At 35.6% G+C, this 13,409-nt stretch overlaps 1 protein-coding gene across 2 annotated transcripts in view; it reads left to right on the top strand.

Moving 5' to 3' along the window:
- EFHC1 (EF-hand domain containing 1) overlaps positions 1-13,409 on the top strand; it is a 53,976-nt gene that overhangs the window by 22,512 nt on the left and 18,055 nt on the right. Inside the window, exons 7-9 of one of the 2 annotated variants that reach the window (XM_053708922.1) lie at positions 3,008-3,148; positions 5,346-5,559; positions 8,497-8,635. In XM_053708922.1, the coding sequence (XP_053564897.1) occupies positions 3,008-3,148; positions 5,346-5,559; positions 8,497-8,635 (494 nt within the window). Of the gene's footprint in view, positions 1-3,007; positions 3,149-5,345; positions 5,560-8,496; positions 8,701-13,409 lie in introns of those variants that run through there. The other variant, XM_053708921.1, reaches the window with a different exon arrangement.

Raw genomic sequence — 13,409 nt, 5'->3', positions numbered from 1 at the left:
GTTAGTATCCCTTTAAAGGGACATTTTAGTAAAAAAAAAAAAAAAGTGCTATTTCATTATTTTTAAACACATTCCTTTCCTGTACAATGTGTCAAATAAGTTAAATATGAAGTCAAAGTTGCACTAATGAAACCACTATTCTGCACCAGATGAGAATATGACCAGTGATTGGAGCTGCATGACACAGGAGTAGGTGTTAAACACATACTGAGAGAAAAGAAAAAAAATATTGAAAGAAAGTGTTTCACCCACTGACAGCTGAAAGGTTAACCCTAACCCATCACAGATTGCAATAATTTTTTTTAATTGCAATGTTTTAGCTGCAATTCTGCAGTAGGATGGATTTCCTACAATGAAATACTACTATATACATCATACTATGATTTAATAATAAATAATAGTTCATAGTTAAAGGGACAGTATGGTTATGGTTTAGATAGAGTGTGCAATTTTTAACAACTTTCCAGTGAAATAATATTGTAAAATTTGCTTTTTTTTTCTTGTTATCCTTTTTTCAAGAGTAAACCTAGGTAGGCTCATAGGAGCACATGAATGTGCATGTATCTTTAGTATTCTAGCAGCAATGTTTGCAACAATGTACAACTGGTACAAACATTGTTGCAATAACCTGAGCTCTTATTAGCCTACCCAAGGTTTGCTCTTCAACAAAGGATAGCCAAAGAACAAAGCACATTGAATATAAATACAATTTGGAAACTTGCTTAAAGCAAGCTCTATCAAGAAGTTTAAATCTGACATCACTGTCCCTTTAAGGGGATATTAAACAGCAATTTAACTCTGTAATTGTTAGTTTTCTAAACTCCACTGAGTAATGGGCGGCACCATGTTTTAGCTTTCTCTCGTTCAGAGAGGGATTGCCTGGTATTTCGGGGCTGGACTGCACTGTTTAGTCAGGGTCAGACTGATATGCTTCAGGAAAGTTCTTTTCTGTGAAAGGCACATTTTGAGCTAGGGGGTAACTAGCCATAGAACAAGCTATTATGCTATTATTCATTCCCAGGTTGAGCCCTTCTCTCTTTTTGTATATGTTTTAGCTTAAAGGGACATTAAACCCCAAAAAAGTCTTTCAATATTCAGATACAGAATACAATTTAAAAAAAAAGTTTCCAATTTACTTGTCTTATCAAATTTGCTTTGTTCTCCTGTTATTCTTTGTTGAAGGGATACCTAGGAAATAGTGCTGCCATCTAGTGCTCCTGCTAATGTATAACATTATTGCAAAACTGCTGCCATATAGTGCTGTAGACACGTGCACACTCATGAGCTTACATCCCAGCTTTTCAACAAAGGATAGCAAGAAAACAAAGAAAATTTGATAACAGAAGTAAATTGGAAAGTTGTTTAAAATTGTATGTTCTATCAGAATCATGAAAGAAAAATTTTGGGTTTTATGTCCCTTTAAGTTTCACCTTATCTATCTCTCATGCTGATGACAATTATAGTTTAGCGCTGCGGAATCTGTTGGCACTCTACAAATACCTGATAATAATAATAATAGACAGACATAAAACAGGCTATAAAAGAGAGTGTGCAAACAAGGCAGTGTGTAACACAGGATTATCTAAAAGGGTTTCCACACAGCCTTGTTTGCACAGAGATAAAGAGAAAACTACTAGAAACTAAAGTACTCTATAGTAGTATATTTTCAATATTTAAACAACTAATATAATTGTAAAAATACACCTACATGTTATTCTAATGTATTCTAATGTATTTGGCTGTATTCTGCAATACTGCAGCATTGACATTTTTTAGTATAGGTGGCGGTTTCGATAGGCACAATCAACTATTTCAAATGTCAACATAAAGGTAAAAGCCAGGGGCTGTTTGTAAACAATTGAATACACCAGCAGGTAATATGGATCATATGGAACTCATTAAAGGGGAGAAAATTGTATAGTACAATATCCTCTGGTCATTTATATGTTAAAGGGATATGAAAACCACATTTTTCTTTTGTCATTTAGACAGAGTTTCCAATTGACTTCTATTTTCAAATCTGCTTCATTCCCATTATATTCTTTGTTGAAAAGATACCCAGGTAGGCATCTGGAGCACTACATGGCAGGAAATAGTGCTGCAATCTAGTGCTCTTGCAAATGGATAATATTCATGAAAAGCTGCTGCCATATAGTGTTCCAGAAATGTGCCGGCTCCTAAGCTTATGTTCCTGCTTTTCAACCACAGATACCAATAGAACAAAGAAAAATTGATACTAGAATTAATTTAGAAAGTTGTTTAATAAGTTTGTGGCTGGAATTTTAGAGACAGGTGGGGAAGTTACAGTTTGCTGAGTGTGAAAACGAGGGAGGGAATATGAAGGTATAAAACAAATTTTTATGATGTGCAGTGACACAAGCATATGATACACGCAGTACCCAGACAGACGTCACTGCAGGTGCACAGGGTACAAAGTTGAAGTCTTGAATTTCCCGTAAGTGAGCTCAGGAATTCACTGGCTTTTGTACATATGAATGAGTAGATACTTAAAGGGACACTGAACCCAATTTTTTTTTCTTTTGTGATTCAGATAGAGCATGAAATTTTAAGCAACTTTCTAATTTACTCCTATTATCAAATGTTCTTTATTCTCTTGGTATCTTTATTTGAAATGCAACAATGTAAGTTTAGATGCCGGCCCATTTTTGGTGAACAACCTAGGTTGTCCTTGTTGATTGGTGGATAAATTCATCCACCAATCAAAAACTGCTGTCCAGAGTGCTGAACCAAGAAAAAAAGCTTAGATGCCTTCTTTTTCATATAAAGATAGCAAGAGAATGAAGAAAAATTGATAATAGGAGTAAATTAGAAAGTTGCTTAAAATTGCATGCTCTATCTGAATCACAAAAGAAAAATTTTGGGTTCAGTGTCCCTTAATCATATGATTTTGATTTGCACAATACAAATATGATATGAAATAAAGCACATATAGACTAATTGTGTTTTCACTATAATTTTATGTTTATCTATAAATACTCTTGTACAGGAGCTGCCACCCTATAATGGATTCGGATTGCTTGAGGACTCGATTCAGAACTGTCTTATGCTGGTTCCCAAACCTCCCAAGAAAGATGTCATTAAAATGCTGGAGAATGACCATAAAGTACTAAGATATGCAGCTGTCTTGGTAAGCTTAGTTTTATCCTCAATGTCAAAAAGTGATGTGACCCCACAAGCATGAGACCACATCACATTACACTTGTAATGTTGCTAGTAACGACAACATTCTTTAACTTCTGTGTTGTTTCTGTTACTTAATACGTTTACAAATGAGATAAGAGGTAATCTATGGGCTTCCATTTAACAAGTGCCAGTGTTCTGAGAAAATAGCGAACCCGTGAAATTAGGGAACCACGTCACATGATCACATCCTCTGACGTGACATCAGCTGTTTGACCTTAATGCGCATGCGTGTTGCGTCATGGCTTTCCTGGGCGCAGACATCAGTGCTTTAATTTCTTTCCCCATAAAATTCCTTGAACATGTTTAATACCGGCCAGGGTTAATCCCCATACTACCTCGCCCTATCCTTTCCCAGGCCTCTGGCCCTCCTTATAACAGATTGCTCTATACTGACTTATTTGAGTGTTTCCCTGGCAACCCGGCGCACCCTACAGTACGGTGGCCCTGTCTCCCATCGAGCTGCCATTGGTTACATGTATTGTCATTCATCCAGTAGCTATGGCATGCGGACATGAAAGCAGCGGTGCCAGAAGCCACAGTGTATCTCTTTGCATGGCCCAACTCCCTTTTCCTATTCCCCGCTGCACAACAACCTGCTCCAAGATCTAAAATGCAAACTGGCCACTACTCCTCGGGCTTTGGGGCCGCCTCTTTGTCATAGCTACTGGATGAATGACAAGACATTTAACCAATGGCAGCTCGATGGGGGACAGGGCCACCGTACTGTAGAGTTATTATGAGTGTAAGTGTAATTTGTAATGTATTTTTGATTTGTTTTGTGCAACTTTTTTGTTTCGCAAAACAGTTAACCAGAGCTCTAAAGTTGCGGCAAGCATTCTAATGTAAATTGTGATTGTGCTCAAGTGATCATGTTTACTTTCAACCCGTAATACCAGTGGTAAGCCCAAGGAGCACAAACACCTGTAATAAATCCCTTATCACTCGCACGCAGAAGTATGCGCTCCATTCGAAATTTGGCCAAAAATGTTTAAAGGGACACTGTAACCAAAAATTTTCTTTCGTGATTCAGATTGAGCATGAAATTTTAAGCAACTTTCTAATTTACTCCTATTATAACATTTTCTCCATTCTCTTGGTATCTTGATTTGAAATGCAAGAATGTAAGTTTAGATGCCGGCCCATTTTTGGTGAACAACCTGGGTTGTCCTTGCTGATTGGTGAATAAATTCATTCACCAATAAAAAAAAAGTGCTGTCCAGAGTACTGAACCCAAAAAAAGCTTAGATGCCTTCTTTTTCAAATAAAGATAGCAAGAGAACGAAGAAAAATTGATAATAGGAGTAAATTAGAAATTTGCTTAAAATTGCATGCTCTTTCTGAATTACAAAAGAAATTTTTTGGGTTCAGTGTCCCTTTAATTACGTGTAATTAAAAAACTTTGTAATATACTTTCATTATTTATTTTGTTCCCATTCCTGTAATTTAAAATTCACTCAGTGTCTATAAAGTAATGTGCGCCACCATGTTTGAACTACAGTTTTCATCTTATCTGTTTCCGCTAAAGACAATTACTGATAGATATAAAACAGGCAATACTAAACCTTTACAATTATATTTTCAGTATTTAATTAACTAATATATTTTTAAAAATACATTTACATATTATTTTAAAGCAATTCTTTCCTTTGAAAACATCATTATGTCTAGCATGTATTTACTGATTAACATCCCTTAAAGGGACACTATATATAAATGCTAGATAGAATGATGCATTCAAAGAAAACATTAGTCTGAGATTAACATGTAAAGTTTCATTAATTGTTTAAATATTGACAAAATAAGTGTAAAGTTTTAGTTTCTATAAAACAATGGGAGCTGCCATGTTGTAACTTAGGTTACCTTATCTGCTGTGGCCAATTAGGGACAGTTATAAATGAGTCACTAGCCAATGGCTGTGTGTTATATAACTGTGTTATATATGATTTATCATTTTAAATTACCATCTCAAAGTGTTTTATGTCCCTTTAAAGGGGTTACTTATGTACTTTATCTATTTGGTTATGTTAAACTCATAGTTATATTCAAAAGTACAATAATAAAATGATCTAACATATATATGTCCTTTTAATACTGATCTCTTCACAAATACGTACTTTACATGCTTCTGGCTATTTCCGTAGGATTCCATGAAAGTTGAGGACAATGGACGGCGGTTCATCATTTCTTACTACCTGGCCGATGACATGATCAGCATCTTTGAGAAGCCAGTCAAGAATTCGGGTATCATTGGGGGGAAATTTTTGGAAAAGTCAAAAGTGCCTAAACCTGGTTCATCAATAGACAACCCTTGTTACTATGGACCGGCGGATATCACCATTGGTTCAGTTCTTGAAGGTCAGTTAATTGTCCTCTCTATTATTTGAAGAGAAAGAGAACTCACTTAGGCAGTTACTATAATAGGGATACTGAGCACTAGGGTATAATCATGTATGTGTACTTGTGTGTGTGTTTATGTATGCAGAGTATGTATGCTGGTTGGGTGCTACCCAATAATGGGCTAGGTTACAATTGGAGCGCAAATTTATTGTGCGCCCGTAAACGGGAAGATTCACCCATTTATAGCCGCGCTATAAATAACCAGCGATTCCAAGTGACTCGTTATTGCTACAGCTAGCTTGCGGTAGCAATTAGCTCTCAAACAATTAACCAGATTTCAAACCTCTGGTTAATTTTTCAAATGTCCCCCAATTGCCCCCAAAATTAGGGGCTAGATTACAAGTGGCACAGTATTATTTTTTTGTGATCGCAAAAACTCTGCTAGAATTTTCATTTTTGCACTTGGCTGGTTGCGTTCGTGTTACAAGTTCCCAAATTTTTTTATTTTGCGCTAGTATTAACCCGAATAGGGCGAAAACCCTAACTTAAGTTTTCACGTGCTCGTGAATGTATTCCCCCATAGAAGTCAATGGAGGAAAAAAAAATTGTTGAAAAAATCCAAACACCTATTGCGCAAACAACTATATTCGCATTAGGAAATGTGAAAGATTTACAGTAAATACATAGTTAAAACCTTTATCAATTATGAATATTGCATTAATATGTTTTATCATGTTTTCATCTGCTTAATGACAAAGGGCTATAATGCACTTATATATATATCTACATACTGTATGTGTACATATATATTATTGTTTTATATGTGTATATTTGAATGTAAATACATATAAACACATATAAATACATTAATATATATGTGTACATATATAAACATATATATATATATATATATATATATATATATATATACTGTGTGTGTGTATATATATATATATATATATATATATATATATATATATATATATATATATACATATATACACATACAAATACATCTTTAGCAATGTATATGTATGTGTATATGTATGTGTCTCAATGTTAAAGGCTGCCTTTTTTTTCTAACATCCAAGATCTCCAATTTTTGAGCCCTTATAACTTAGAACTTTTTTGTGCAATATTTTTATTAAAACATTTTTAGCAGACAGGGTTAATATGAGTGTAACTGTACTCGGTAATTTATTTTTGAAGTGTTTTGTGCAACTTTTTTGTTTTGGAAAACAGTTAACCACAGCTCTGAAATCACATTAAGGATTAAAGCATAAAGGGCGATTTTGTACCACTTGTAATATCAGCACAATGAAATTGGCTCACAAAAACACCATTGTGCCTAGTGCAAAACCGTTTCTCACTTGTAATCTAGCCCTAAGTGTGTAGTGACTTTTAATAAAATAAATTCTATGAGTATCTTTAAAAAAAAAAAAATCATAACTGCAAAAGCAGTTTTTAGGGGTTAAAGTGAGCACGTCTGGTTTGTTAGGAAAAAAGGGCATTGAAAAGTGCCTTTACATAGCGGTCTATGGGGACTATGAAAAAACAGCAACTATATGTATATGCTTATATACAGTACATATAAATGTATGCATTAGTATGTGTATATACACATATAAACACATAAATATATATAAAATTAAATAATTCCAGCCAATGAGTCTTAGTAGTGAATATAACAAATTCTTTTAATGGTTACACATAAATTCAGACACTATCTGATAATGCATAACAGATAATGGGAGAAGATCAAAGATGCACTCACACAGATCCACACAAAACCCCATCCACCAATCCACACATCTGCAAGCAACATTCATACATAAATACACAAAGAAAATACAAATAAACCAAACAATAACAATGTAAATGCACCCCCAGGGCGTCCCCAGGGAGTGTAGGACAGCAGCACCTGTCACATAACCTGTGAGAGAGATTTTGGTATAATAGTATCACTTCAAAAAGACGTGAAAAATATGGAAAAAATGTGATACTTTGTATCCAATAAAATTGAAAAGATAGTGCCACAAAGTCATTAAACTTGCATCCGGATATATAATAAGATGTTAAAGTGCAGTCCAGATAATTGTAGCATGCAATATCCTATACAAAACTCAATATATAACTGGATACTGATAGTGCCATAGGTCCGTGTTATATAGTCACACAGAAATCCCCAACTTCCATATGGGCAATCCCCACTTCTGATATGCAAACGGCTGTTGCTAAGCGAGGTAATCCTCAGCTGCTCATCCAACCTCACACGCTTGTATAGTGAATCTTCACTCACGGAAAATACCCTCCAATAACTTAAAGCCCAGGTGCTTCGTATATAACCCTTCGCTGCGATAGGTTCTCATGACGGCATGAGAACGAGGCTTCTATTGGAGCATAAGGAAGAACGCTCTCTTGAGCACAAAGCTTCTGTGCAATGCGAACTCCAGGTCCTGTTCACATTGCACCTAACTTGTAATACCAGCGCACATTTGCGTGCGCTCATATTACTAAGTGGAGAGCAAATATCGCTTTCGCAAAAGCAATATTTGCTCTCCACTTAGTAATATGAGCGCACGCAAATGTGCGCTGGTATTACAAGTTAAGTGCAATGTGAGCAATATTTGCTCTCCACTTAGTAATATGAGCGCACGCAAATGTGCGCTGGTATTACAAGTTAAGTGCAATGTGAGCGGGACCTGGAGTTCGCATTGCACAGAAGCTTTGTACTCACGAGAGCGTGCTTCCCTAGGCTCCAATAGAAGCCTCGTTCTCATGCCGTCATGAGAACCTATCGCAGCGGAGGGGGTAATCTAGTTCATTATAGGTCACCAGAACTGCAGGATGCTGTTATAGTAAACAAAAAGTATAATGCAAATCACCCTCTGTGTTGTACTATAAATTGCATTTACCTTGTAAGTTTGTTATTTAAACTCTTTATTTTTCCTGTAGTTTTCAGACACAGATTCATCATCATGGATGCCGATGAGTATGTTTTACACTATGTAATTAACCACAGCGACGAGTTCCCCTCCGAACTACTGGAATCGCTACAGAGGCATTTTTCTCCCCAGCCAGAGGACAGACAAAGGTATTGCAGTGTAGCAAAGAGAATGATTCCGCTAAATGGGGAAAAATAAAATCTTTAGTAATTTGTTTTGTCTCATCTTATTTTTGTATTCGTTTTATAGTACAGTGATTTTATTTTCAAGCTTTTATTATTTCTTTAGCTGTTTATTATTATTTATTATCATAATATTAAGCAATATACAAGATTCACAAGTGGAACTATTGCTTACCATGGGGTGTAAAGGGACAGTAAACAGTTTGAGATGGTCTTATAAAATGATAAATGGTATATATAAAAAAAACTCTACTTTATACTTCCATTATTCTTTTTGTCCCTTTTTCCTGTAATTCCACTCTGAAATTGTGAGTGTTTCAGTTCCTGTTAGAAATGGAAATGCAGAACAATGTTATATTCAACACAGCCATTGGCTGCACACTCTAGTGACCTATTTATAACTGTCCCTAATTGGCCACAGCAGAGAAGGTAACCTAAGTTACAACATGGCAGCTCCCATTGTTTTATAGACACTAAAACTTTATACTTATTTTTTCAATATTTAAACTAACAAAACTTTATCAAATACATCTACATGTTATTTTTAGACTAATCTTTTCTTTGAATGCATCATTCTATCTAGCGTTCATTTAGTGTTTAATGTCCCTTTAATGAATTCTTGATTCATTAACAGTTGGTAGCTTTTTCTTTTTATAATACAGACAGGTGCCAATAATGAAATGTCGGACACGGTTTGTATGGACATTCTTGTAAGCAGAAGGTCATATAGCAAGATATGTAGACATGTATGTTATTTTTTAAATGTATGCTGTAGCTATAAAAGGTTGTATGTAGCCCTATAGTGTGCTTTATAAGTGTATATAAACTGGTTTCAGAGCAGGGCGGTATAATGCTCAACAATAAACTTATTTCCTTTGTGGAAATAGAAACACCACACAGAAACAAATAACAACATGGTGTACTCATTTGAGAAGTGTTTGGGTAACATTTAATGAGCTTTGATAAGCTTGTGTGGTCCAAAACTATTTTAAGCTCTCTTGTCAATTTATACACAACTTTGTGGTAAACCATTATCCAGGGTATAACTAAAATACTGAAAACTAGGTACGATGCAAGCTTCCAAAGAGGTTTAAAGGGACAAAACCAAATGTATTTCAGGGTTCAGATAGAACATATAATATGAAGCAATTTTCCAATTTACTTCTATTATCTAAATTTCTTAGTTCTCGTGGTATCCTTTGCTAAAAAGCATACCTAGGTAGGCTCAGGATCTGGTAGGTGCTCATTGGTGGCTGCACATATATGCCTCTTGACATTGGCTTGCTCAACAGAGATTAAGCAATCTCATTGTTAATGCTGCAAATATTAAAGACAAAATAACATAGTTACTTCCAAAACGCGTTAGCCATGGTAGTGCAGTGATTTCCTGTTTTTTTGTATGTAATGGTTCACATTCATTTTATCAACTTGGCTTGATTTTTAAAGCTTTTCAATAAAGGATTTATATATTTTATGTGGATTGAGCCGGTCTGGAATTTTTTTTCCATGAAGTATTTAGATAGCTCCCAGTAGTACATTGCTTCTGCTTCAATAAAGTATATCAAGAGAATTAAGCAAAATTCATAATAGAAGTAAATTAGAAATCTGTTTAAAAATGTATGCGCTTTCTGAATCCTACATTTTTGGTGGTTTCATGTTCCTTTAAGGCTAAGGCCAGATATAAGACTCATGGAGTCTTTATAGGTTTCTCTTATTGCTTATTGCTACACACTGTCCTCTATGTAAATTGTCTGTATTTAAATATGCTAAAATCAGGTATATAATATATTATCCCAAATACAGGTGGAAGTTTTAGAGCCCATAGACTAATATGACCGGCCTGTGCACCTTTAAAGGTACATTAAGATACCGGGAACAAATACAATAGTTTGGTTACTACTCACAAGCTTAATGCTATTGCAGCCATCTTGGAGCTTAGGTATCTTTGTGCTCTGTGCACATTCACAGATCAGTGATGGCGCTGGCGTTAATACAGCTATATTGTGCATTTCAGTTTAGCGTGCATGATAAAGAGCAGGAGTTTTATATTTTTGCAGTGGCTCCATTGCTTTATATTATTCATGTGGTATTTTCTATGTAAGTTATGTAAGTTGTAAAGTTTGTATAAAGCAGCATGTATACTATATGTTGTGTGTGCGTCAACTTGCGGCGTACAATATATCTGTAACAAAGGAGGCGACATCACTAATCTGTGAATATTCACCGCTTCTCTCACTCTCTCACAGGGTGCAAGTATAAGCAAGCTCCAAAATGTCCGAGTACTCATGGCTTCAGCCAGCAATAGCGCCACCGTTAGCAACGGCACAGCTGAAAAACATTTCATATGAGGGAGGATGGCACTGACTTTGTATCTTAATCACAGGGTCAATTATTTAGTTTTTTTAGTAACTTACAAAAAATATAAAAAAAATATTCTGTAAGTAAACCTGAAACCATGGCGAGCTACACAGCATTTTATTGGATGGGGAGGATATTGTCACAAGGCCTATGGTTTGGTCAGAGACTATAGATAAGGCAGGTTGTTTGTTATTATCACTGTCACAGGGTTTGCAATGGCGGCGGAAGGTTCATGACCACATTTTGGCCACTCATGTTCACCAGCACTTGCCCACCTTTGGTATGGCTACAGAAGATAGCAGGCGCACCCTCATCCTTGTAAAGCCTGGGGCAGTTATGACAGTAAGTGCAGTTCCTCTGTAAAGCAGAATGGGACTGCAGGACTGAGATCAAAGTTTGTAGGACATTTGTATTAAAGGGACACTCAAGTCAAAATAAACTTTTATGATTCAGCTAGAGCCGCAGTTTTAAGACACTTTCCAATTTGCTTCCATTATCAAATTTTACACAGTCTTTTTATATTAACACTTTCTGGGGAGCAAGATCCTACTGAGCATGTGCTCAAGCTCACAGGGTATACGTATACTAGTCTGTGATTGGCTGATGTCTGTCACATGATACAAGGGGCCGGAAAATTGGAAAACAAATACATTTGTAAGAAAGAAAACTACTGCTTATTTGAAATTCAGAGTAAGTGTTATTGCATTGTCTTATTATTAACGGGACATAATACTCATATGCTAAATCACTTGAAACTGATGCAGTATAACTGTAAAAAGCTGACAGGAAAATATCCCCTGAGCATCTTTATGTAAAAAAGGAAGATATTTTACCTCACAATCTCCTCAGCTCAGCAGAGTAAGTTTTGTGTAAAAAGTTATACTCAGCTGCTCCCAGCTGCAGGTAAAAAAAAATTAAAAAATGAAGAAATGAACAGCAGCCAATCAGCATCAGCAGTGCTGAGGTCATGAACTCTTACTGTGATCTCATGAGATTTGACTTAACTCTCATGAGATTTCATAGTAAGCTTCCTTTACCTGATTGGTGAAATAATATGAGAGTGCACGATGCTCATCCCTTCAGATGTCCCAGGACAGACACACTAAAATGCTGCTTAGAAATCCTTTACAATGGGAGGTGGCTACTGAGGAACTTTTGAGGTAAAATATCTTTCTTTTTTACATAGAGATGTTCAGGTGATATTTTCTAATCAGCTTTTTACAGCTATGCTGCATCACTTTCAAGTGTTTAAACATTTGGGTATTATGGCCCTTTAAGTACATGTTAATTATGTAATTCTACTGCATTGATATGGGACACCCATCCTGTTGTTCAGGAATGTTATTACCTCACATTTTCAGGGAATTTATATTAGGAACAAATGTTAATACAACAGGATCCCTGTAATGTTTGTTTTGTATTTATGGGAGCACTGCCCACATCTGGTTTAGGGTCTAATGATCAAAAACTCGCCGGGATGTAGTAAAATCACACAAAATCTATGGGGATATTTTATGAGCCGTATATTGTATTGTAGGTCTCTCCTTTACCATTAGAACTCTGAATAACAAGATAAACAACTCTCAGGCTAAAATTTGCTTTTCTAAAATTTGTTGAAGGACCTCACAGTACTGATGAGGTTTCTTAGATAATTTCACCAGAACATAAAGCTTTTAAATCTTCAGGCACTTAGCTTCGCCTTAATTACCATCGCTTTCTGTTTCCTGGTACAGCCATACATTTACTGCATCCTGGGAACAAGTATTAACCACTATATGATATAGAATGTGCACTATCACCAAAGCCCTTTGAGATAATAAATGGTTCAATGATGAATCATAAGTACTTTGTAGGATTATTTGTATTTTATTTTTCTAAGGGGAGACTAGACAAATGGTACCATAGTACTATGTAATCAACTTCACTGTGGCTCCCTCTAGTGGCTACCTATGGTAAATGTACATTTTTTTTCTCCCTAGTGATATAAGCAATTCAGAATACTGACAACAGTAAAACATAGCCGAATCCCTGATTAATGAGTAGCAGAGTCACAATGCTAGATTGTTGTTGCTGTTCTTATTAGTGTTCTTACTATACCAGATGATCCTGTGCACTGATAGTATTGGCACATGCTATAGAGGTTGCTCAAACTTCCTAAAATAAAGTAAACTTTTGATTGGATAACCATCTCTGCATATCTAGAACTAAAATTATTTATGTTGAAGACATGCTTTGTGCCTCTCTGCATCCAGTGTATAAAAACTTTTCTATGAAACCTTTAAAGGGACATTAGAGTCTAAATTAACCTTTCAGATTGAGCTAGAGCGTGCAGTTTTTTTTTTAAAAGAAAACTTTCAAATGTACTCCCATTATCTAATAGTTA

The sequence above is a fragment of the Bombina bombina genome, chromosome 4 (genome assembly GCF_027579735.1).
Source record: "Bombina bombina isolate aBomBom1 chromosome 4, aBomBom1.pri, whole genome shotgun sequence".
NCBI lineage: Eukaryota > Metazoa > Chordata > Amphibia > Anura > Bombinatoridae > Bombina > Bombina bombina.
Note: the sequence above shows the minus strand (reverse complement) of the source record. Positions and strands in the feature narration are given on the sequence as shown.